General features: G+C 37.5%; 5 protein-coding genes across 8 annotated transcripts; 3 read left to right on the top strand and 2 right to left on the bottom strand.

The window, feature by feature from the left end:
• Window positions 1–1,535: 1,535 nt before the first annotated feature.
• Window positions 1,536–8,096, top strand: LOC114515981. Of its 3 annotated transcripts, none has more exons than XM_028535311.1 (3): window positions 1,536–1,828; window positions 7,124–7,344; window positions 7,658–8,096. In XM_028535311.1, the coding sequence occupies exons 1-3, from the start codon at window positions 1,612–1,614 to the stop codon at window positions 7,931–7,933; spliced, it is 714 nt and encodes a 237-aa protein (XP_028391112.1). In that variant the 5' UTR covers window positions 1,536–1,611; the 3' UTR covers window positions 7,934–8,096. The 3 variants fall into 3 exon arrangements, with proteins under 3 accessions (XP_028391112.1, XP_028391110.1, XP_028391111.1); XM_028535309.1 differs by lacking the exon at window positions 1,536–1,828 and adding an exon at window positions 5,042–5,670; XM_028535310.1 differs by lacking the exon at window positions 1,536–1,828 and adding an exon at window positions 5,042–5,664.
• Window positions 8,097–8,349: 253 nt separating this feature from the next.
• LOC114516150 (phospholipase DDHD2-like) lies at window positions 8,350–13,602 on the top strand. Its single transcript, XM_028535549.1, has 20 exons — window positions 8,350–8,582; window positions 8,866–9,032; window positions 9,148–9,681; window positions 9,818–10,028; window positions 10,114–10,203; window positions 10,384–10,534; window positions 10,659–10,761; window positions 10,831–10,936; window positions 11,063–11,097; window positions 11,246–11,301; window positions 11,435–11,591; window positions 11,713–11,808; window positions 11,907–11,999; window positions 12,079–12,290; window positions 12,434–12,503; window positions 12,620–12,631; window positions 12,739–12,829; window positions 13,010–13,186; window positions 13,296–13,440; window positions 13,543–13,602. Exons 1-20 carry the CDS (start codon window positions 8,402–8,404, stop codon window positions 13,592–13,594), a joined length of 2,739 nt encoding a protein of 912 aa, XP_028391350.1. The 5' UTR covers window positions 8,350–8,401; the 3' UTR covers window positions 13,595–13,602.
• A 19-nt stretch (window positions 13,603–13,621) lies between these two features.
• LOC114516151 lies at window positions 13,622–15,238 on the bottom strand. The gene is made up of 2 exons (XM_028535550.1): window positions 15,093–15,238; window positions 13,622–14,782 (listed from the first exon to the last, which is right to left on the bottom strand). The coding sequence occupies exons 1-2, from the start codon at window positions 15,189–15,191 to the stop codon at window positions 13,922–13,924; spliced, it is 960 nt and encodes a 319-aa protein (XP_028391351.1). The 5' UTR covers window positions 15,192–15,238; the 3' UTR covers window positions 13,622–13,921.
• A 108-nt stretch (window positions 15,239–15,346) lies between these two features.
• On the top strand, window positions 15,347–16,712 carry LOC114516192 (vesicle transport protein SEC20-like). The gene is made up of 5 exons (XM_028535595.1): window positions 15,347–15,528; window positions 15,626–15,717; window positions 15,868–15,975; window positions 16,082–16,200; window positions 16,505–16,712. The coding sequence occupies exons 1-5, from the start codon at window positions 15,355–15,357 to the stop codon at window positions 16,693–16,695; spliced, it is 684 nt and encodes a 227-aa protein (XP_028391396.1). The 5' UTR covers window positions 15,347–15,354; the 3' UTR covers window positions 16,696–16,712.
• Window positions 16,713–17,008: 296 nt separating this feature from the next.
• LOC114516190 (hexokinase-2-like) lies at window positions 17,009–20,105 on the bottom strand. 2 transcript variants are annotated; one of them, XM_028535592.1, is made up of 6 exons: window positions 19,942–20,105; window positions 18,322–18,846; window positions 17,868–18,160; window positions 17,611–17,766; window positions 17,351–17,501; window positions 17,009–17,272 (listed from the first exon to the last, which is right to left on the bottom strand). In XM_028535592.1, the coding sequence occupies exons 1-6, from the start codon at window positions 20,014–20,016 to the stop codon at window positions 17,078–17,080; spliced, it is 1,395 nt and encodes a 464-aa protein (XP_028391393.1). In that variant the 5' UTR covers window positions 20,017–20,105; the 3' UTR covers window positions 17,009–17,077. The 2 variants fall into 2 exon arrangements, with proteins under 2 accessions (XP_028391393.1, XP_028391394.1); XM_028535593.1 differs by lacking the exon at window positions 19,942–20,105 and adding an exon at window positions 19,561–19,699.
• Between the last annotated feature and the right edge of the window lie 365 nt (window positions 20,106–20,470).

Genomic DNA, 20,470 nt, shown 5'->3' on the forward strand with positions numbered 1-20,470 from the left:
AGATGCCGTAACTGGTTGGTGGTTCCATTCCAAACACTGCGTCGTATTTTGTGTGTGTTATAATATTTAAACGATCTCCTCTATGCACTCATAATCATATAATTTAACCATATATAAACTAGTTAGAAAAACAATTTTTATGACGATACGATATATATAAGCCCCGTTTACACTACAGTCAATTTATCGGCACGGCACGGCTAAAATTGGTACCCGTACCCGTACCCGATTTTATTAGTGTTCAGGCTAGCAAAACAAAGGCCGAGGCGCCGAGCATAGATGAATTGGGTACGGGTACCCATTTTAGCCGTGCCGTGCCATTAAATCGAGTGTAGTGTAAACGGGGCTATATATATAGGAACGTTAATGCTATATAATTTTATGTGTACATATTAATTAATTGGCAAGTATCTATATAACTTATTTCAGGCGTGAAGGAAAGATCTGTAAGTATTTTATGCATTAAACTATTTGACTATTTCGGCATAGTACAAAATATGGACTGGACTGGACAGGTTCATATTTTGTTTCTCTGGACTCAAAATTGGACTCTAAAATTTCAATAAAGCGTGTTTCAGACTTTATTATCATTACTGTTAGATTCAGAATGACAGAAACGGACATATTCCGAGCAATTATCCATCTTGGCACTCTTTCAATTGTTCATTTAATGAAACACAACAAAAAACAAGCCGTCTGTGTAGCATGAGTTCACCTGCCACATCCATAATTATTTAACGAAGTAAATATAACATCGTAGAGGATAGACATTGAAAACGAGGTTCATATAATACCTCTTTGTTTCATACGAATAATGTATATGTGTCAATTTTTTATTTATTTTTGATATTAGTGTAGGATTTAAAATTCTTACTCTTATAACCTTTATCATATTATAATAAAAGTTTACTAACTATAATTTTTTCTTTATTATCTAAAACCTTTCAATTAAGACCAAGCTCTTGTTGAATATGTAATTAAGGGCTGATTACATCGTGTTTTTTCAGCCCGGCAAACCGGGGCCAAAGTATTTTTCAATTACATGGAAAGTTTCAGCCCGCGGGCTGTGTTATGACACGTCAGAATTATTTTAAAACCAGGGCTAAAATTTCAGCCCGACTGAGTTTGTAAAGGCTGGTAGTAGACCTGTTTCGATTCTTCGAGCGCTTTAAAATCCTGAGTCCATGCAATTTTCAGTCCAATTTTGAGTCTAGAGAAACAAAATATGGACCTGTTCAGTCCAGTCCAGTCCAGTGCATATTTTGTACTCATATTATGTCGACTATTTTTATCAGGTGATCTAACAGCCAGGTGATAAAGCTGGTGAGCGTTGTGGATGGATTTTTCACGCAGCCTCGTAATTTGACACCAGACTTCATATTTTTTCTGCACTATGTGGGTGTCACATATCACTTATGAATGATATTCTCAGCTTTTCATCCTTTACTAAACGCGAATTCGCAGATTCGCAATTCGCATTTATATTGCTCCAAAACAGGTTCACTGTATTAATCTCAGGCAGATCCCGTGTACAATTTCGAATATAAATCGTCCGCTGATTTATGGCTGGTTATTAACATTACAAGCGATTACTTTGGCACGACGCGCAAAATGAGTCTGTTTGTGTCGTGGGTCGTTCTCGCATGCAGTTTGTTATCAATATCAATATCTTTTGGTCAATGGATAGAGTGGTCAGACTGGTCGACTTGCACGCAGAGGGATTATTGTCTTGAAGGTATACGAGAGCGATACCGCGACTGTGAATCTGGCAAAAGTTGCGTCGGGATTGAAGCTGAATCTGAGATGTGTCCGGATACTTCATGTACGAGTAAGTGAATTTTTCGCAGTTTGTGGAGGAATAAAAGTACTATATCGCTGGGTAGTGGGTAGAGCTATCCACCGGATTGTAGTCAGTTTTTTAATCATCTCAAAACGTTTATATTCCAGTATTCCTGAATTGACATTATGGTTGGTGTGATATCCAATAGGATTTTACCGACCTAATAGGTGTAGATGTAGACAATTCTCTTTAATAATTATTATTACGAAATCTGTACTATTTTCAGGCATTTTACAACGGTTGAAAAACTGACTATCCAGTGTAGATAACTCTGAACTACAGTCTGCGGAAGTCGCACCAATTTTTGGTTGTGTCAAGTGGTTGATTCAAATCAAGGCTCAAACTTTTTCCTTCTTTGTCAAGTGATAGTAGATTATGATCAAATACGCCGATTTCGGGTAGACTCGACCATGGTAAAATACGCCATTTTCCGGCAAACTCGACCATGGTCGAATACGCCATTTTCCGGCAAACTCGACCATGGTAAAATACGCCATTTTCCGGCAAACTCGACCATGGTCGAATACGCCATTTTCCGGTGAATTCGACCATGGTCGTATTCGACATTTTCCAGCTAATCCGATGATACAAGGTAAATAGAAAAAGAACTGCTTTGATTCAAGGAAACTCTATAACAATTAGATCTTTGAAGCCTAGCAATAGTTGTGTCCAGTTTTGTGGTCCACCTGTAATTCACACAGGCTAAACACGGTTCCTCCTGGGCTATCTAGAATTGGGCTAACAAGGACATGAGACATAGCAAGCGAGAGCTTGCAAACGGCTTGCAAACATTCATCCCGGCGCAATAATGACGCGACCGAGCCAGAATTAAACAAGTGTGAATTGCACGAATTGCACTAGATTTGACAGGATATTACCTCATACCAGTGTAATCAAAAGGGAAATTAAACTACAATATGAATCTTGTTTGGTGATATTTCACGCTTACACTAACATCCAAACTTTATGTATTTCGTTCAGTTATCGATGCCTCGGCTGATTCTCCCCACCTCAGCACCTTTGGCGTGCCCTCACCTCCTCCTATATTGACCCCAGACCTCCCAGCCGTGGAGGTCGACGACACGTCCTTCACAAATCCAGCGAGCAGTTCAGAGTTTGGAAGTTTCCTGACAGTCCCTGATCGAGTCTCTGTTGAATACAAAGAAGCCGAAAAGCAACAGCTCAGTTTTGAACTGCCGAAGATACGCACAAGCATGGGTAGGTGCCGGTTAGATTAGGAAGAAGTGATCAAGGGTGTACGTGATTGGTGTCTGAACTGCATGAATTATCATCTTACAGGAATCAGTATCTCGGGGGGAAGCGCTTCACGCGCTCAACCTGAAATCCGCATCGAGAAGGTCTTTCCAGGTGGAGCTGCTGATGATGACGGAACTTTGCAGGTACACAAATTGTTGATTCAATCCACAAATAAAAAAAACGTATTAAGACCCAAACGTTTAGGCTTGATTGAGCTATACTTGCCTTTGATTTAATTTCTTTAATTTCTTTTTTAACTTTGATTAAATCAGAATCAGAAACCGACTAAAACGTTGAAGAATCTTGGCGCTATAGTCCTCTGTTTAAACTAATAAATTTAGAGTTAGTTAGAGACACCAATGAGAAAGAAAGGGCGCGAACTCCGCGAAGTCATAGTTCTCGTAATGAATTTGTCGTTTCTTCATTTAAATGATTTAGCCTGGATGGGAGCTTATCTCAATCGATGGTGAAAGTTTACAAGGTGTAAGTCATTCTGAAGCTGTGGATATCGTTAGAAGGGCATACAATGATAAGTCAAAAAGCGTCATGAATATTGTTTGCGTACCAAGCTAACTTTTAAGCTACATTTTCGATAACTCGTCGTCGTTGTCTACCCGTTGTTAGCAACGGCAGTCTTCTTCAACACGCGGGAACGTGAAGACATGCAAGTATATTACACGGTTGTGGTGGAAACATGGATGGCCATGCAATGTGGATAGCCATTTCAAAAGTTTTCCTTGTGAAGATGCCGTAACTGGTTGGTGGTGTCCATACCAAACACTGCGTCGTATTTTGTGTGTGTTATAATATTTAAACGATCTCCTCTATGCACTCATAATCATATAATTTAACCATATATAAACTAGTTAGAAAAACAATTTTTATGACGATACGATATATATAAGCCCCGTTTACACTACAGTCAATTTATCGACACGGCACGGCTAAAATTGGTACCCGTACCCGTACCCGATTTTATTAGTGTTCAGGCTAGCAAAACAAAGGCCGAGGCGCCGAGCATAGATGAATTGGGTACGGGTACCCATTTTAGCCGTGCCGTGCCATTAAATCGAGTGTAGTGTAAACGGGGCTATATATATAGGAGCGTTAATGCTATATAATTTTATGTGTACATATTAATTAATTGGCAAGTATCTATATAACTTATTTCAGGCGGGAAGGAAGGATCTGTAAGTATTTTATGCATTAAACTATTTGACTATTTCGGCATAGTACAAAATATGGACTGGACTGGACAGGTTCATATTTTGTTTCTCTGGACTCAAAATTGGACTCTAAAATTTCAATAAAGCGTGTTTCAGACTTTATTATCATTACTGTTAGATTCAGAATGACAGAAACGGACATATTCCGAGCAATTATCCATCTTGGCACTCTTTCAATTGTTCATTTAATGAAACACAACAAAAAACAAGCCGTTTGCGTAGATGAGTTCACCTGCCACATCCATAATTATTTAACGAAGTAAATATAACATCGTAGAAGATAGACATTGAAAACGAGGTTCATATAATACCTCTTTGTTTCATACGAATAATGTATATGTGTCAATTTTTTATTTTTTTTGATATTAGTGTAGGATTTAAAATTCTTACTCTTATAACCTTTATCATTATTATAATAAAAGTTACTAACTATAATTTTTTCTTTATTATCTAAAACCTTTCAATTAAGACCAAGCTCTTGTTGAATATGCAATTAAGGGCTGATTACATCGTGTTTTTTCAGCCCGGCAAACCGGGGCCAAAGTATTTTTCAATTACATGGAAAGTTTCAGCCCGCGGGCTGTGTTATGACACGTCAGAATTATTTTAAAACCAGGGCTAAAATTTCAGCCCGACTGAGTTTGTAAAGGCTGGTAGTAGACCTGTTTCGATTCTTCGAGCGCTTTAAAATCCTGAGTCCATGCAATTTTCAGTCCAATTTTGAGTCTAGAGAAACAAAATATGGACCTGTTCAGTCCAGTCCAGTCCAGTGCATATTTTGTACTCATATTATGTCGACTATTTTTATCAGGTGATCTAACAGCCAGGTGATAAAGCTGGTGAGCGTTGTGGATGGATTTTTCACGCAGCCTCGTAATTTGACACCAGACTTCATATTTTTTTCTGCACTATGTGGGTGTCACATATCACTTATGAATGATATTCTCAGCTTTTCATCCTTTACTAAACGCGAATTCGCAGATTCGCAATTCGCATTTATATTGCTCCAAAACAGGTTCACTGTATTAATCTCAGGCAGATCCAGCGTGTACAATTTCGAATATAAATCGTCCGCTGATTTATGGCTGGTTATTAACATTACAAGCGATTACTTTGGCACGACGCGCAAAATGAGTCTGTTTGTGTCGTGGGTCGTTCTCGCATGCAGTTTGTTATCAATATCAATATCTTTTGGTCAATGGATAGAGTGGTCAGACTGGTCGACTTGCACGCAGAGGGATTATTGTCTTGAAGGTATACGAGAGCGATACCGCGACTGTGAATCTGGCAAAAGTTGCGTCGGGATTGAAGCTGAATCTGAGATGTGTCCGGATACTTCATGTACGAGTAAGTGAATTTTTCGCAGTTTGTGGAGGAATAAAAGTACTATATCGCTGGGTAGTGGGTAGAGCTATCCACCGGATTGTAGTCAGTTTTTTAATCATCTCAAAACGTTTATATTCCAGTATTCCTGAATTGACATTATGGTTGGTGTGATATCCAATAGGATTTTACCGACCTAATAGGTGTAGATGTAGACAATTCTCTTTAATAATTATTATTACGAAATCTGTACTATTTTCAGGCATTTTACAACGGTTGAAAAACTGACTATCCAGTGTAGATAACTCTGAACTACAGTCTGCGGAAGTCGCACCAATTTTTGGTTGTGTCAAGTGGTTGATTCAAATCAAGGCTCAAACTTTTTCCTTCTTTGTCAAGTGATAGTAGATTATGATCAAATACGCCGATTTCGGGTAGACTCGACCATGGTAAAATACGCCATTTTCCGGCAAACTCGACCATGGTCGAATACGCCATTTTCCGGCAAACTCGACCATGGTAAAATACGCCATTTTCCGGCAAACTCGACCATGGTCGAATACGCCATTTTCCGGTGAATTCGACCATGGTCGTATTCGACATTTTCCAGCTAATTCGACCATGGTCGTATTTGCCATTTTCCAGCGAATATGACCATGGTCGTATTTGCCATTTTCCGGCGAATATGACCATGGTCGTATTTGCCATTTTCCGGCGAATATGACCATGGTCGTATTTGCCATTTTCCGGCGAATATGACCGTGGTAGTATTTGCCATTTTCCGGCGAATATGACCATGGTCGTATTTGCCATTTTCCGGCGAATATGACCGTGGTAGTATTTGCCATTTTCCGGCAAATATGACCATGGTCGTATTTGCCGTTTTCCTGCGAATATGACCATGGTCGTATTTGCCATTTTCCGGCGAATATGACCATGGTCGTATTTGCCATTTTCCGGCGAATATGACCATGCTCGTATTTGCCATTTTCCGTCGAATATGACCATGGTCGTATTTGCCATTTTCTGGCGAATATGACCATGGTCGTATTTGCCATTTTCCGGCGAATATGACCATGGTCGTATTCGTCATTTTCCGGCCAATACGACCATGGTCGTATTCGTCATTTTCCGGCAAATACGACCATGATACGACCATGGTCGTATTCGTCATTTTCCGGCCAATACGACCATGATACGACCATGGTCGTATTTGCCATTTTCCGACGAATACGACCATGGTCGTATTTGCCATTTTCCGGCGAATACGACCATGGTCGTATTTGCCATTTTCCGGCGAATATGACCATGGTCGTATTTGCCATTTTCCGGCGAAAAAAGTCTGTTTGTAAAACTTTTTGCACAACGCCTTGAAGTACTCTTTTGCTCCGTGCCCCACAATTTCTATCGGCGGCCCTGTCGATGTGTTAAATTGCACCATTCTTTTGTGATAAAATTTCGTCATGTTTTATTGCAGATCGACCGCACAAGCCGGACATAGCGTACGCTGATTCACACTCGTTCATCGCCGAGGAGTGCGTGACAACGAAGAAGTTCCTCGTGAAAGGAAAATATGGAAGTCTGATGAAACACGATATACTTCGGATGTTTCCCAAGGCGAAATCTATGTTAGAAAATTGTTACTATAACTTTAGAGTTACACCGAAGACTTTGCCGGGCGAGAAGAATATCTACAGGGTAAGTACGTAGAAGAAACTAATCGCGTACCAACGAGTCTTCGGAATCAGTAATTTTAATGCTAAGGGGCTGTTTACATGAGCCCGGTTACCCGAGATTCAACGAAGCGTGAGAGGACTTTGAGGTATTGAAATAAGTCTTTATGGCACCAAGCAAGCACATGCTATTTTTGTGGTGATTATACGACTGCCAGGATCGTGTTATCTGCTCATTTCAATACCTCAAAATCATCTCACGCTTCGCTGAATCTCGGGTAACCGGGCTCATGTTAACAGCCCCTTAACACTTAACACTACTTGAATGTTCTTTGTAGTATTGTTTTGAGCCAAAGGAGAACACAATCACGTTGGAGGATCTTAAAAGTATGATCAAAATGGGATCATTGAGATATAAATTCGCCTCACTCCAGTGTCCATTTCCTAGGGCATCAGAACCGAGGTACGTCACAGGTTTTGGCCTGGGTTTTCAAGAAACTGGTCAAGCCTATGGCGTATACATTCAGGTCAAAGCACAAAAAGGATTCAAAACTGTCTACTATAAACATTTTTCAGGGACCTATTCCGATGCATACCATCTAATATGGTCCTAGGATCATACGCATTATATGCACTGCGCTATATCAAGCTTAAAAATGGAGTTGAATCAGTAGATGTTAGCGCGCATAGATACTCTATTGGTCCAACTCGTTATTTCTGAAAGTACCTCATTTTTTGACGGGACGAATTATGTAAGTCGTCACCTATTTTGTACAATAAAAGGGCTGTTTCTGCCTGTTTGGGACAGCAATGCAATGCAATTTCAGCGTACGCATGCGTATCTATTTTTAGAACGGTTGCGTCTTAAGTCTGTATTGTTGCTGGAGGTCTTCCTCTTTATGAAACGTTTTTCACTTTATCTGCTTTAAAGAAAGAAGCTGTTTTGAAGCGAAGAAAAAATAGAATGAATTTTCAAATTGATAAAACGTTTCCTTCATTTCTGCTGAGTCAGTGATATTTGACAACGCTGGAAGCTCGCATTGATTTGTGGGATATGTGTTTAAAACGCAACGTGTTCCAAGATGGCGGACAAAACAACAACAACAACCTCTTTGACTTCCCATTTGCTGTTTCCTTCAAGTGGCGATGGTCTTGATCTGGATCAACCTTTTGCGTTTGCTCCAGCATTGGTTCCCACCTCTACTGCACCAGTCTTACAGCCGTCAGGCGCAAACATCACCCAAGAAATCGATTTAAATCCAGGTATGTGTCCATTTTACCCATTTGACTATTTCATGTTTGACCTTTTCATGACGTTTTATCGAATGTTGTTAGCTTCAGAAAAACGAAAGCAGAAACATACTATTATTAAGGCATAACAGGGAACGTTGGAAAAATGCAAGTAATGACCTCAGAAATGCTCAGAGATGCCCAGAAAAGATGAACATAGCTATTTTAATAATTATTTCATCTTCATAATTCATAAATCATAATGACGTTACAACGATCTGTGTGTAAAGATTTACTTTTTTGGTGAATATTCTAGATGTCTTAGAGGGAGAGGTTGAGAAATTTGTTGGTCAGCCTGTCACTCCACCCACAACCCCACGTAAAGGTGAAGTGACCCCTCAATCTAGACAAACTGGTACCCCACCACAAATGTACAATACACCACCCACCGCAAGCCCACCACAGAGTATATATTCACCAATGGTATGATTTTATTTATTTGTAACTATTAGATTGCCCTACTTCATGGGCTAGCTTTACCTGGATTGGATGATTTGGTTGAAATTTTATCCATATTTGCATCAATTTTTATGCTTAGGAAATGCCACCAACCATCTCATACCAGCATTCACCCTTACAACCACCCATGCCAACCCAGACAACTCCATCAAAACCTATACATGCGGTACCTCCATTCACCCCTAGCCAACAATCAGTATTTCCCCCAGTCCAGCAATCACCACTGCCTCCAAGTCAACATTCAATATTACCTCCACCTATTTCATCACCTTATCCACCCTCTGCACTGCCTTCAACCCCTGTGCAAAGAGCCAAAGCTTCCCCGGTCAGACCACATTGGTTTTACCTAAAAGATGGTAAAGTGTGGACCCCGTTTTCCTGGAAAGACTCAAGTCTACTGCAGCAGAGTTTTTCAAGCCCTTCAAGGGGAAATGATAGAATCATTGCAACAGATGGTGGTCGTTACGATGTGAACATTGACAAGAGAACTAGAACAAGTGTATATTGGAGTGAGCCTATTACAGTTGTTCGTCCCTGCACTTGGTTTTGTAAAGCACATGATGGGGAGAATAAATTGATACCCTACGAAGAAAGCACTGCAGCAAAATTAGAGGTGCAGAACCTTAAATATATCCAGCATTTTGCAAAAAGCTCTTTTAATTTTGGAAACCTTTTTTACAAAAAAAAACAGTTTCTGTTGTTCCACTGTAGTCCACTTTTTAACTGTTTAGTCTTACTTCATGTTACAGCAAGCATACTTGAATGCTCATGATGAGCAAACCTGGCCGAAGACAGTGAACCTTGAGAAAGGGGAAACAGTGATCATGCATAATTCAAACGTCATGGTACACTTCAGTTCAACAACATCAGAAGATGACGATTGGACTGGGGAAGACATAAGAAGCAGGCCCAAGGTTGTCCGTCGAGGGATTGATGACTTCGAAGCAGAGATTGATGATGGTAGGAGGGACAGAAAGAAAGTCTAAAACTGTTTTGAAAGTAGAACAATTTAAGGGTTATCATAAATATCTATCTCTCCTTTTAGGGGAACCATCCCAGATTGATCACTTGGTGTTTATAGTCCATGGAATTGGTCCATATGCAGACCTTAAATTCAGATCACTAATTGAATGTGGTAAGCAAATTTCCACCCTTGCTATATGAGGGCAATTTTCATTGTTATAGTCAACTGTCCAAAATACTTGTTTTGTCTTCTCTGCTACAAGTCTGAAGCTTTGTCAAAGTTGAATGGATATTTCTATCAACCATCACATTTTGACCACATAAGTCTCATAATCTCATTTCTTTTTCACAGTGAATGATTTTCGGAGAGTCTCGTTAGACATGATGGATGGACGTCGGGAAAAGTTGACAGGAAATCAAGACAATCTGGTTGGTAGGATTGAGTTTCTACCAGTGCTGTGGCATGGTGCAGTACATGATGACATGCCTACTGGTGTAGACAGGTGGGTGGAAATACTAACCATTGCCCAGAAATATGTTTTAAATGAATAAATTTAAATAAACAATTTCCTATTTCATCTTCCAATAAATTAAAACTATTGTGCCCTGTAATTATTTTTTCTATAGACGGCTGCAGTCTATCACAATTAACAGCGTTACAAAACTCAGAGAGTTCACAAACAACACTTTATTGGACATACTGTTTTTTACAAGTCCTGTGTATTGTCAGGTATCTATGAACATTATGACTTGTGTTGATATTGGATAGTATTGAGTAAACTTTATATAATTTTTACAGACAATTGTTGATCAAGTTGGCTCGGAAATGAATCGGCTTCTCAGTGTCTTTCAACAGAGGAACCCGTCATTCAATGGCGGTATATCGGTCTGTGGGCACAGCCTTGGTAAGTCATGAACATAATCTAAAATACTACTGCTAGAAATATAAAATAACACAGTTTAACAAAACTATTATAAATGCATGTCACATTATTTTTCCATGTATTAGCTTAATTTTTTTAACACTTTAGGCTCCGCTATATGCTTTGATATACTACAACATCAGGTGAGACCTGAAACTGGTTAAAAGTTGTCTGGCTCTTGACCAAATTGAACATTAATGTAGAGGATTTTCTTAGCATAATGTGAGCTAACGAAAATTGCATATGTTAGCTCCATAGCCTCAAATATTAAGATGGACATGTTTTGCCTAGGGTGACAAGCAGGAACCCATTCAAACTGCAAGAGATGGAAGTCGTACAAATATAGAGTAGGTTTTGGAGAAACTGTCTAAAAAAATCAACAATTAATATAGTCTATTAAGTGTTGGGTTTGTCCTAGCTCCTAATTTTCTTTTGCAAAATTTCCTACAAAGAATACAGAAATGTTTTTTTCATATGTAGAAAACCCACAAATGAGATAACAGGTTCACCAAAAGAGGAATCACCACAAACAACAGATTCAAATAATTCTCCTTCCCTGGAACAAATCCTGCAACGCTTAGGTCTTGAAAACTTCATCCTAACCTTTCAGATGGAACAGATTGATGGAGAGGCATTGGTACGAGTACAGTCTGACAATTTTTCAAACTCAATATTGATCTAATTATATTTGAGTTTGTTTAATTCTTACATTCCCTAGCGAAGATTGACTCTTAATTTGAATGGATGTTTTTTCTTAGATGTTGTGTAGTGAGGAAGACTTGAAGGAGCTCAGTATACCAATGGGTCCAAGAAAGAAGATAATTTCATACCAAAAAGACTTTGCTAAAGAAAAGGTATATCTTTTTATATACATAGAGAGAGACCAGTATCGATCTTGCAGTACCAGTTATCCAGTGTTCTTAAAAGCCTATTTAATCCTTTTTTTCTGCAGGAGGCTGCAAAACAGAGTACTGGAAGCACAAAACCCCCCACAACATCAACGCAAAACACAGACACAGCTGCAAGTACATTCACTAAACCAGAGGTAATTGGGTGCACTAAAGCTCAGCAACTGTTCTTAAGATTGAGAATTCTAATACATAACATATTTTTTTATACCCTAGGTATCTGATAGTCTGCTTGCAAGTCGATCATCCTTCAAAAATCTCTCCCAGAATTCCTCATCAATTGAGGTTGTTGAAATCCTCCAGTATCATCATGGCCAGCAAGGAACAGCAGGCACTGGCCAACCTTATGTACGTTATCCAAAACTGAACTTTGAACCAAGAAATATGTTTGCACTTGGGTCACCTATTGGTCTCTTTCTCACTGTGAGGTAATTTGTTTGCCAAAAGTCATTGTTTGTTTTCTCCAAGCTTTTATAAATGAGGATACATACATACAGGCTGAAGTCTCTTTTCTAGATGTGAATCAATTGCATTATACCAACTGGCTATGCCAAATATTTTTTCATTTCAGAGGAGTTGAGAACATTGGAGCTGATTATAGTTTTCCTACGTGTCCTGGCTTCTATAACATATTCCACCCGGTATGTTAATTATGTCAGATTGTGATAAATCTAATAGTAAATAATTTGTATTAAACTTTAATAGTAATACTGCATTTGTTTCTCTTTTATGTTTGTTAATTTGATTGTTATGAAAGTATGATCCTGTGGTAAGTTGCTAATATACCAGTATTTCATGCATTTTACAACATAACAATAGTGGGTTTCTATGTATTATAGCAAAGTGCCTAAAATTAAATTGTTCTTTCCATCCAAGGCATACAGAATTGAACCACTAGTAATGGAGGGTTTCACGGGTGAACCAGTGTTGATGCAGCACCATAAGGGTCGAAAGAGGATGCACCTTGGTACGAAATATTCATATAAAAATAGGCAATTTACGAGAGTTGGTAGATAGCTTCAAAGTTTGAAGCTTCTGCCTGTAGAAATTAATGTGGGCTCTTGCTATACAAGTTAGCTAGGCTGTTAGCCCCTTGTGTTTACTTGTCTATTTCAAACTGAATTGTAAATAGTGAATGTTTGTTAAGAACTTCGCGAGAATCTATCGAGAATTGGTGCAAACTTGAAACAAAGATTTGTGGAATCTGTCAAAGAAACATGGGCAACAATTAATGACTTTGCACGTGCACACACTGGAGTAGAATCCCCTGATGAACCAGACGGTCCAGGGGTGAGAAAAGACACCTCAGATGCGGAAAGTCAAAGTAGGTTTTGTGGGATTGTGTGTAATATATATGCATATTTTGATGCCAAAAAGTGTGTGCTCGAAAAGGCCAGATTTCAAACACTGTTTCTGGGAATTTTTCTTTGAAGGTGATGTAGAAGAAAAACAGGAATTGCAATCATTCTCCATGGGGTGTCTAAACCGAGGACAGCGTTTTGATTTTGTTCTCCAAGAGAAACCAATTGAAATATTAAATGAATATTTATTTGCATTGAGTAGCCATGTTTGTTATTGGTAAGTGGGGTGAAAGAACCTAACCTTATCTGAGGAAAAGAATTTTTTAGGCTCTTGCTGATTTTGTTCATTGATAAATGGTTTTGTCATATTTTTTTTCAGGCAATCTGAGGACACTGCACTGTTTATGCTTAAAGAAATTTACAAAAATTAATTATTCAGGAAAATGGTGGTAGAGAGATATTAAAATGTTATGTACAGTGGCTGCAGGCTGGGCATTGATGATTCAGTGTTTTGAGTTGTGCAATTTTCTGCAGGTATAATTCAGAGAAATTATAAATGAAGTATAAATAATACAAAATATCCATACAGCCATATCATTAGATCAATGGGATACACTTTCCCAAAGCAAAATGTACATTCGTCTTTTTTTTGGAAAGATACACTGTTGAATTCACAATTAAGAAGGCATACAAATATTTTACAACAGAACTAAAATTTCTATTCTAGCTTTGAGATATGTTATAATGTTTGATAGCAGTTAAAATTCTTCAGCTCTGGGGAAGTTTTGCTTATTTTCATCACTTAATTTCAGCAGTGGTTCTTTTAGTAAAATACTTCCCTGGAAAGCCATCTTTGAACCAGTTGTCATTTCAAAACATAATTTCATTGGATGTTCGTTGTCTTCCCAAGTTTTAACCCACACTTGTTCGTCTAAACATAATTCCCTTGCATAATCAAGAATGATTTGATCTACTGATGCAAAGGCAATATCCTGCCTCAGGGACTTGTATATACCATTTCTTGCACCACTGACGGCAGCGTCAAGCATAATCTCCAAGTAGTTTGCTTGGTTGACGTGATAATAACCATCTAAGTCACTGGGCCGAATTATGGTGTTCCATTCATAAGTTTCAACAGGTATGGTACTAAAAGCTTTAGGAATAAAATATCTTTCCTTGTGAAAAGCAACAGAATTCAAGAAATCCAGAGGTTCTTTTGGTATAACACAAGGCTTCATTTTAACATCGCAGACAACAATACTACGCATATTCCTGCAAAGCACTATGGTACTGGTGTTGTCATATATGTCGAATTGTAGATTGAACGACTTTGTTCCAACATCATGAAGTGTGCATTGGATCTGCAAGTTGTCGTTCGTCTTCCAGTGTTGATAAAATTCTGGAAAAACTTTTATTTCCTGAACCTTTGCAACAGAGATAAGACCATTTTTTTCCAAATCGGCAAATAATCGTCCAACTTTATTGGCTCGCAGATGAAAAGATGCAATTTCATTTAACTGAGGTACCATGTTAAGTGGAAGACGGCCAGCACGATCTGGCATAAAGGGAGTCTGTATTGGTACCATTACCACATTCTTCTTTTCTGCACTGCCAGATTTCTAGAAATAATTTTGAGTTAAATTCACAGCAAGTTATGCATTATCTTCGAGCCTAATGATCTCTAACTGCAAACTGTAGTTTAATAACACCAAATACTACATACTACATCATTGGTTATTGTCACCTAGGATACTATTAAGTAATACTTCATTCTAAAAAACCCTCCCCAGACATGAATTAACGGCTTTTTAACGCTGTTTTAGCGATCAAGCTTTCCTCAGATTGAAAGCAATATTGTACCTACGTATTAAAATCAGTCGAAATTACTTCCCAAGTAGAGACTATAAACAACCTCTTAAGACTTTTTACCTGTGCAATAATAGCTCTTGAACCAGTTGAAAAACGCCGGCAAATTGAAGGCAACAATTGTTGAAGCAGCCTGCTATTAGATAGCATTTTTTCATACATATATATAGTATAAAAAATATAAATATAAACGATTTACTGTTGGACTTTGAACTAAAATTTTGAGTTTTAAATACTAACACTTATAACCACTTATAACTCCAAAACGTCTTTTTTGGCGGTATTTTCACTATTTTGGCGCTTTGTTGGTGGCGACTATCACAAAATGGCGGAATTTTCAACTCAAAGTAAAGTGAAGATTCGCGAGATTGTACAACTAGAAATTGAAATAACAGCTTTAATTCAAGAAACGGCAAATATCACTGAATCACAGGATGAACTAAATCAAGTGAATACCAAAGTTAAGAAGTTGATTCAAAGTTTACGAAGAAAACTTGAGGTAATAATTGCCTGCAAGTTGTGCCTGTGATAAAGTGATTTGATTTTTCGGGTTTTAATAGACCGTATCAATCATATTGGTGTATTTGTTTATGTAGGAGTTAAAGCAAATAGGTGAAGAACAAGATAAAGAAAGCAGTCATGTTAAAATTAAGGAGGAAGTTGATAAACACTATAATAATTTATCAAGGTAGTTATAAAGACTCCTCCAGGTTCCAAGGTCGTGAGGTCAGCCAGGTTCAGCCACTCACCCTTAATATGCAATTTAGGAAAATTTTGAACCAGGTTTTTAAGAAAGCTTGTAAATTGCTAAAGAAACCTTTCAATTACCCAATTTCAGCTTGCAAGGGAATTTGCGTAAAGCAATAATAGACGCTCAAATCTCAATTGAAAAATATGAGAAGTCTCAGTTGATGTCAGGTGGATCCAAAAAGGAGTTACGACAGAGGTAATTGTTACTTTGATTGTGATTTAATTGATACATTTTTTTTTCTGGAATGTCAATTAATAATTGTTCTTGGAATTTTCTCTAATTGGGTTGTTTGAACTTTTAGGCAACAAAGCAAGGAAGGATTAGCTAAGACTGCTGGTGGCATAACAGAAAATCTGATGAGTATTGCTAAAATGATGGAAAGCCAAGTGCAGCAAAGTCGAAATAATACTGAAGTTTTAAGTATGTATATATTTTTACGTATTGTATCAATTAACAACTAGGCGTAGTTGGTGAATTTACCTGTTTGACAGTACAGTATATTCTATAATATAAGACAAAATGACACAGCAAAGTGGCTGTCAAATATTTGTCACTACTGAACTAGCTTCAAGCCTCAAAATAGGTTAACAATGAAATTGTGAAAAATGGTATCATTTTTCAACAACCATCTGATAAAAAGAAAATCTATAATAACCCATGCCATCTATGCATGATAAACTACATAATAAAACTATAATACAACAACACAAATTCATTTTTGTAGTGACCTCGTCAAAAGGCATAACTGATACAAATGAAGAGTTAAAAGGACTGTCTGGTTTTGTGCACACAAGTAAACAATTATTAAATAAATATAACCGCCGTGAAACAACAGACAAATTATTGATATTTTTTGGTTTAGTATTATTTTTCTCAACTGTGTTGTACATAATGAAAAAGAGGATTTTTCCTTGATAAAATTAAATTTTAAAAGCTTAGTGCATGGGCTTCCACAGCTGATTTGTGCTTTGTAATATTTAATACAGTATGCCAATAAAATTATTGGCCAATGACAAACAACCCAATAAATTATTTGAATTGTAATTTAACAGGTAATAAATTAGTCTTAACCAAATTAATGCTAATGCTAAATATACCATGCCAGTAAACAACAGGATGCACAAATATATCCACCTTTTTGAAGGTGTAAATTGCACAAACCAACTCATGACATTGTTTAATAATATACCCACAAGCAAGTGTAATTTAATAACTAAATTATAAGAAGATAAAATGTTATCAACAAAATAATTGTAGCTTTTTATGACATAGTTCTGTGTGCAAAAGTTTCTGTCCATCATTGGTGATTCTGGCATGCAACGGCTGCAACAAGTGCAGCACCTTTGCCAGAGCCATCTTCAGAAAGCATCAGTTTGATATGCTTTCCAGGTAGTAATTCATCCAGTGTGCTTTCCATGTACGTTTTGAACTTAGGATGTTTCTTGAAAAGAGAACCATCAACAGCAATCGTACAATGAGATCTGCCAATTTTCTACAAGGTCAAAAGGTCAAAACAAGGTCATTTAAACTTCATAATTAAAACACAAGTATAAGGAAAAATGATTTCTACCTTCACTATTGCTGCTAGACCAGCTGAAGCAAGACGGGCTGCTCTTTCAGACATCACTTGGCAAATCTGTTTGAGAATTTCAATATCCTCTTGTTTGGGTTGAGAATAACCTAGCTCCTCCAAAACTTTCAATGTTCGCTCGTGATTTCCACTGGAAGGAAAAAACACCTGACTGATGTATGTATCACAATGGCAACACTTGTTTTTTTCCTGCAACTTTATTTGAATCATTAGACTGTTGAATTCTCATGAAGCCTCACCTTTCCACATCTGAGACAAACTTTGTTAAGAATTCTTCGCGTTTTCCAAGTTTCTCGGTGCATACGCCATCAAACAGTAAACCTTTTGATGCCAAGTGGACGCACACAAGACGAACAATCTCACCAAGATACATACCAGAAATCATCTTCTCAAATCTAGTTTTAAGAAAAATAGCAGCAAGTTAATACAACCATTTTTGTGAAACTATATGCTTTTGCAAAATTATGTCAGCTAGCGGGAAAAAAAAGTCTCTTACATCTGCTGTCCAGGATTTAAAGAATTTGCATCAACTTGTTTATCATAGTCCGTCCTGATCCAATCTAGGGTACCGTTATCCCCAAAAGCACCCCATTCTGTGTTTATTATCACTTGCTTAGGTTCATCAATCTTGCCCGTCCACTTTCCGACATTTTCAAGACGTTCCATATAGCAGGCATTTGTTCCAGTGCCGAGAATTAATCCAATTGTTACATCCTGATCTTCCCAGCCACAAGACATCAGTGTTCCCGTTGTGTCATTCACCAGACCAACAATGTTTATTTTGTACTCCTATGGATGAGAGAAGTGATCACTTGGTTTGGGAATCTAATATTAGTGAATGAAGACATTGGTGTTGAAATATTATGTCAAATGAATGGTGACCTGAGACCTCCAATTAAGGTAAAAAAAATGATAGTAAGGATTCCCATTCCTTCCAATTTCCAACTTACCTTTTTGCGATCAAGTGCTTCTTTCAAGAGAACAACAACATCTTGGTTCTCCACTCCGGTTGCAGTGAATCCTTTCGTCCATTTCAACAGGATACCGGATGTTAAACTTAACATTTTGACAGGAAATGAAAAAGTAAACCCTAAAGGCAGCACTTTATCTTGCACTTTTTTCTCTTTAACAAAACTAATAATACATTCTGCAATATAGTCAAACAATGTCACAGCATCACTTGTCATGAGTTCCTTGCTCATGGGCATAACCCGACTATCCATTGTGATTTGGTCTGGTTCAATGTGGATCAACAGAACTCGAAAATTGGTCCCCCCAAGGTCAAGGGCTAAGAAGTCTCCAGTTTCAGTCCCCAAAGGTGTGCTACGAACATAGGTGACTAACATAGGCACTGAAGACTTGCTTCGTGTTTCTGCATCTCCTGAAAGACCATTCTCCATATCAGCTGTGATTAATTCCATCTCCTTGATCAGGTCATCTTTTGATAATCTAAGTTTTTCCAACTCTGCCTCAACCTAGGAATTAGGGAAACCTTGGTTTAATAACAGTAATTTTCTAGTAAGTTGTTTGAATACCTCGATATTGCAAAAATTGTTAGTCAGTACAATCAGTTGCAGAATATATTTGTTGCAAGCCTAAGTTCTTGCAAGATTATTACTGATACAAGCTGTCGCATCTGGACCCTTGCCAAGTATAAAAGTCTGGTAGGAATTATTTTAGACATGAGCAGACTTGTTTTATTATCTTTCAACTGTTGGAAAGAATCTCAAGTGTTTTATTTACATAATGAAAATGACACACTATTAACCATGCACACAAAGATTATATAAACCTCTATTTGTTGTACTAAATAACAGAAAATTTCATCATTCAAGCGATTCTACAAGCAACCAAACTAATTGTCACTAACAATTGATATTAGGGTTCTCACAAACTGTATGACTTTCGATTATAAATTATAGTATAGTATAATTGCAACACAATTTCACGTGAACTAGCTCTTGCCAGAAAAAGCAGGTCTAGCAATGCCTAGACACAAATAGCATAAGTCATCTCGATGCTTTTAAAAACACCTTTCATCGAAGATTTTTTGCACAAAGGCGTAGTTAATACAGTTATGTAACTGTATTATAAGCATGGTCCAAACAACTATATGTTACATATGTTACAACAAAATATCGTATTATTCCACAATGTCTGAGACAGAAATCTATTGTATATTTACTTACAGAATTTTTGGCCATCTTTCTTGTACGATGATATGCTGAAAGCTCTCAACTAAATTGCCTGCTTAATTTCAAAACGGCTCACAACCTTCCTTTCCAATAATTTATTCGTTCATTTATATTCACGATTGTACACAAACTTTTTATGTCTGGTTTTCATTGTTTACAAAGTATCGGATCTAATATCTCATAAATATTCACGCACAAGTGCAGCGCTGAATTTGCTAATTGCCGACGCATTTTGCGCTAACATATTTCGAAGCGACCAATCGTTACCAATCGACCAACTATTTAGCAAACAACAAGTTTGTCTTAGGAAGTTTATAGTCCTTAAAACAAAACATTTTATACAGAACCTTGCGCAAGATTTTAGATGAAACTTACTGTCACTCCACCAGTGAGGTAGGACGAAACAGCGTTGGTTAAGTTAGCGCCAATATGAACTAAACCTCCAAGCATTTTACACCAGTAGAAACGGATGTTTTTCTCAAACTAGCCAACAACTTCCTGAAGGTAATTCACAACCAACTTGCACTCACAGTCCCAACAACATCCCACTGCTGTGGCTAGGTCAAAGGTCACTACTCTAATATATTAATTAGCGCATATTCCAACTTCCTATATAGTGCTGCATTGGACAAATAAAAGAATATAAAATATATTTAACAGTAGAAAAATATTTTTATGAATTCACCAGTTCAAACAAGTAAATTAGTTATAACACACCAATCAACTATTATGTAAATCATGAAGAATAATCGGATACAAATGTTTATTATTAAATTAGAAAAGGTCAGTTGAGAATGTTTCCTAGACTTCCACTGTTTTCTTCCCAACCAAACAGATGGTTGTTATTAATTAAGAATATCAGAATAATAGTGGCATTATGATTTATGGAGGTAATTTGTGTGAA

Source organism: Dendronephthya gigantea, unplaced genomic scaffold (genome assembly GCF_004324835.1).
Source record: "Dendronephthya gigantea isolate DGI-Jeju-01 unplaced genomic scaffold, DenGig_1.0 000005F, whole genome shotgun sequence".
NCBI lineage: Eukaryota > Metazoa > Cnidaria > Anthozoa > Malacalcyonacea > Nephtheidae > Dendronephthya > Dendronephthya gigantea.

Coding starts and splice junctions, on each gene's coding strand:
- LOC114516151 (XM_028535550.1), bottom strand. CDS start 15,191: ATGTATGAAAAAATGCTATCTAATAGCAGGCTGCTTCAACAATTGTTG. Junction 14,783..15,092: donor CAAGAGCTATTATTGCACAG/GTAAAAAGTCTT, acceptor AATTATTTCTAG/AAATCTGGCAGTGCAGAAAA.
- LOC114516190 (XM_028535592.1), bottom strand. CDS start 20,016: ATGCTTGGAGGTTTAGTTCATATTGGCGCTAACTTAACCAACGCTGTT. Junction 18,847..19,941: donor ACCTCACTGGTGGAGTGACA/GTAAGTTTCATC, acceptor CCTAATTCCTAG/GTTGAGGCAGAGTTGGAAAA. Junction 17,273..17,350: donor GTCTAGCAGCAATAGTGAAG/GTAGAAATCATT, acceptor TTGACCTTGTAG/AAAATTGGCAGATCTCATTG.
- LOC114515981 (XM_028535309.1), top strand. CDS start 5,256: ATGAATGATATTCTCAGCTTTTCATCCTTTACTAAACGCGAATTCGCA. Junction 5,671..7,123: donor TCCGGATACTTCATGTACGA/GTAAGTGAATTT, acceptor GTTTTATTGCAG/ATCGACCGCACAAGCCGGAC. Junction 7,345..7,657: donor GCGAGAAGAATATCTACAGG/GTAAGTACGTAG, acceptor TGTTCTTTGTAG/TATTGTTTTGAGCCAAAGGA.
- LOC114516150 (XM_028535549.1), top strand. CDS start 8,402: ATGGCGGACAAAACAACAACAACAACCTCTTTGACTTCCCATTTGCTG. Junction 10,762..10,830: donor CAAGTCCTGTGTATTGTCAG/GTATCTATGAAC, acceptor TAATTTTTACAG/ACAATTGTTGATCAAGTTGG. Junction 11,302..11,434: donor GGAAGTCGTACAAATATAGA/GTAGGTTTTGGA, acceptor TTTCATATGTAG/AAAACCCACAAATGAGATAA.
- LOC114516192 (XM_028535595.1), top strand. CDS start 15,355: ATGGCGGAATTTTCAACTCAAAGTAAAGTGAAGATTCGCGAGATTGTA. Junction 15,718..15,867: donor CACTATAATAATTTATCAAG/GTAGTTATAAAG, acceptor ACCCAATTTCAG/CTTGCAAGGGAATTTGCGTA. Junction 15,976..16,081: donor AAAAAGGAGTTACGACAGAG/GTAATTGTTACT, acceptor TTGAACTTTTAG/GCAACAAAGCAAGGAAGGAT.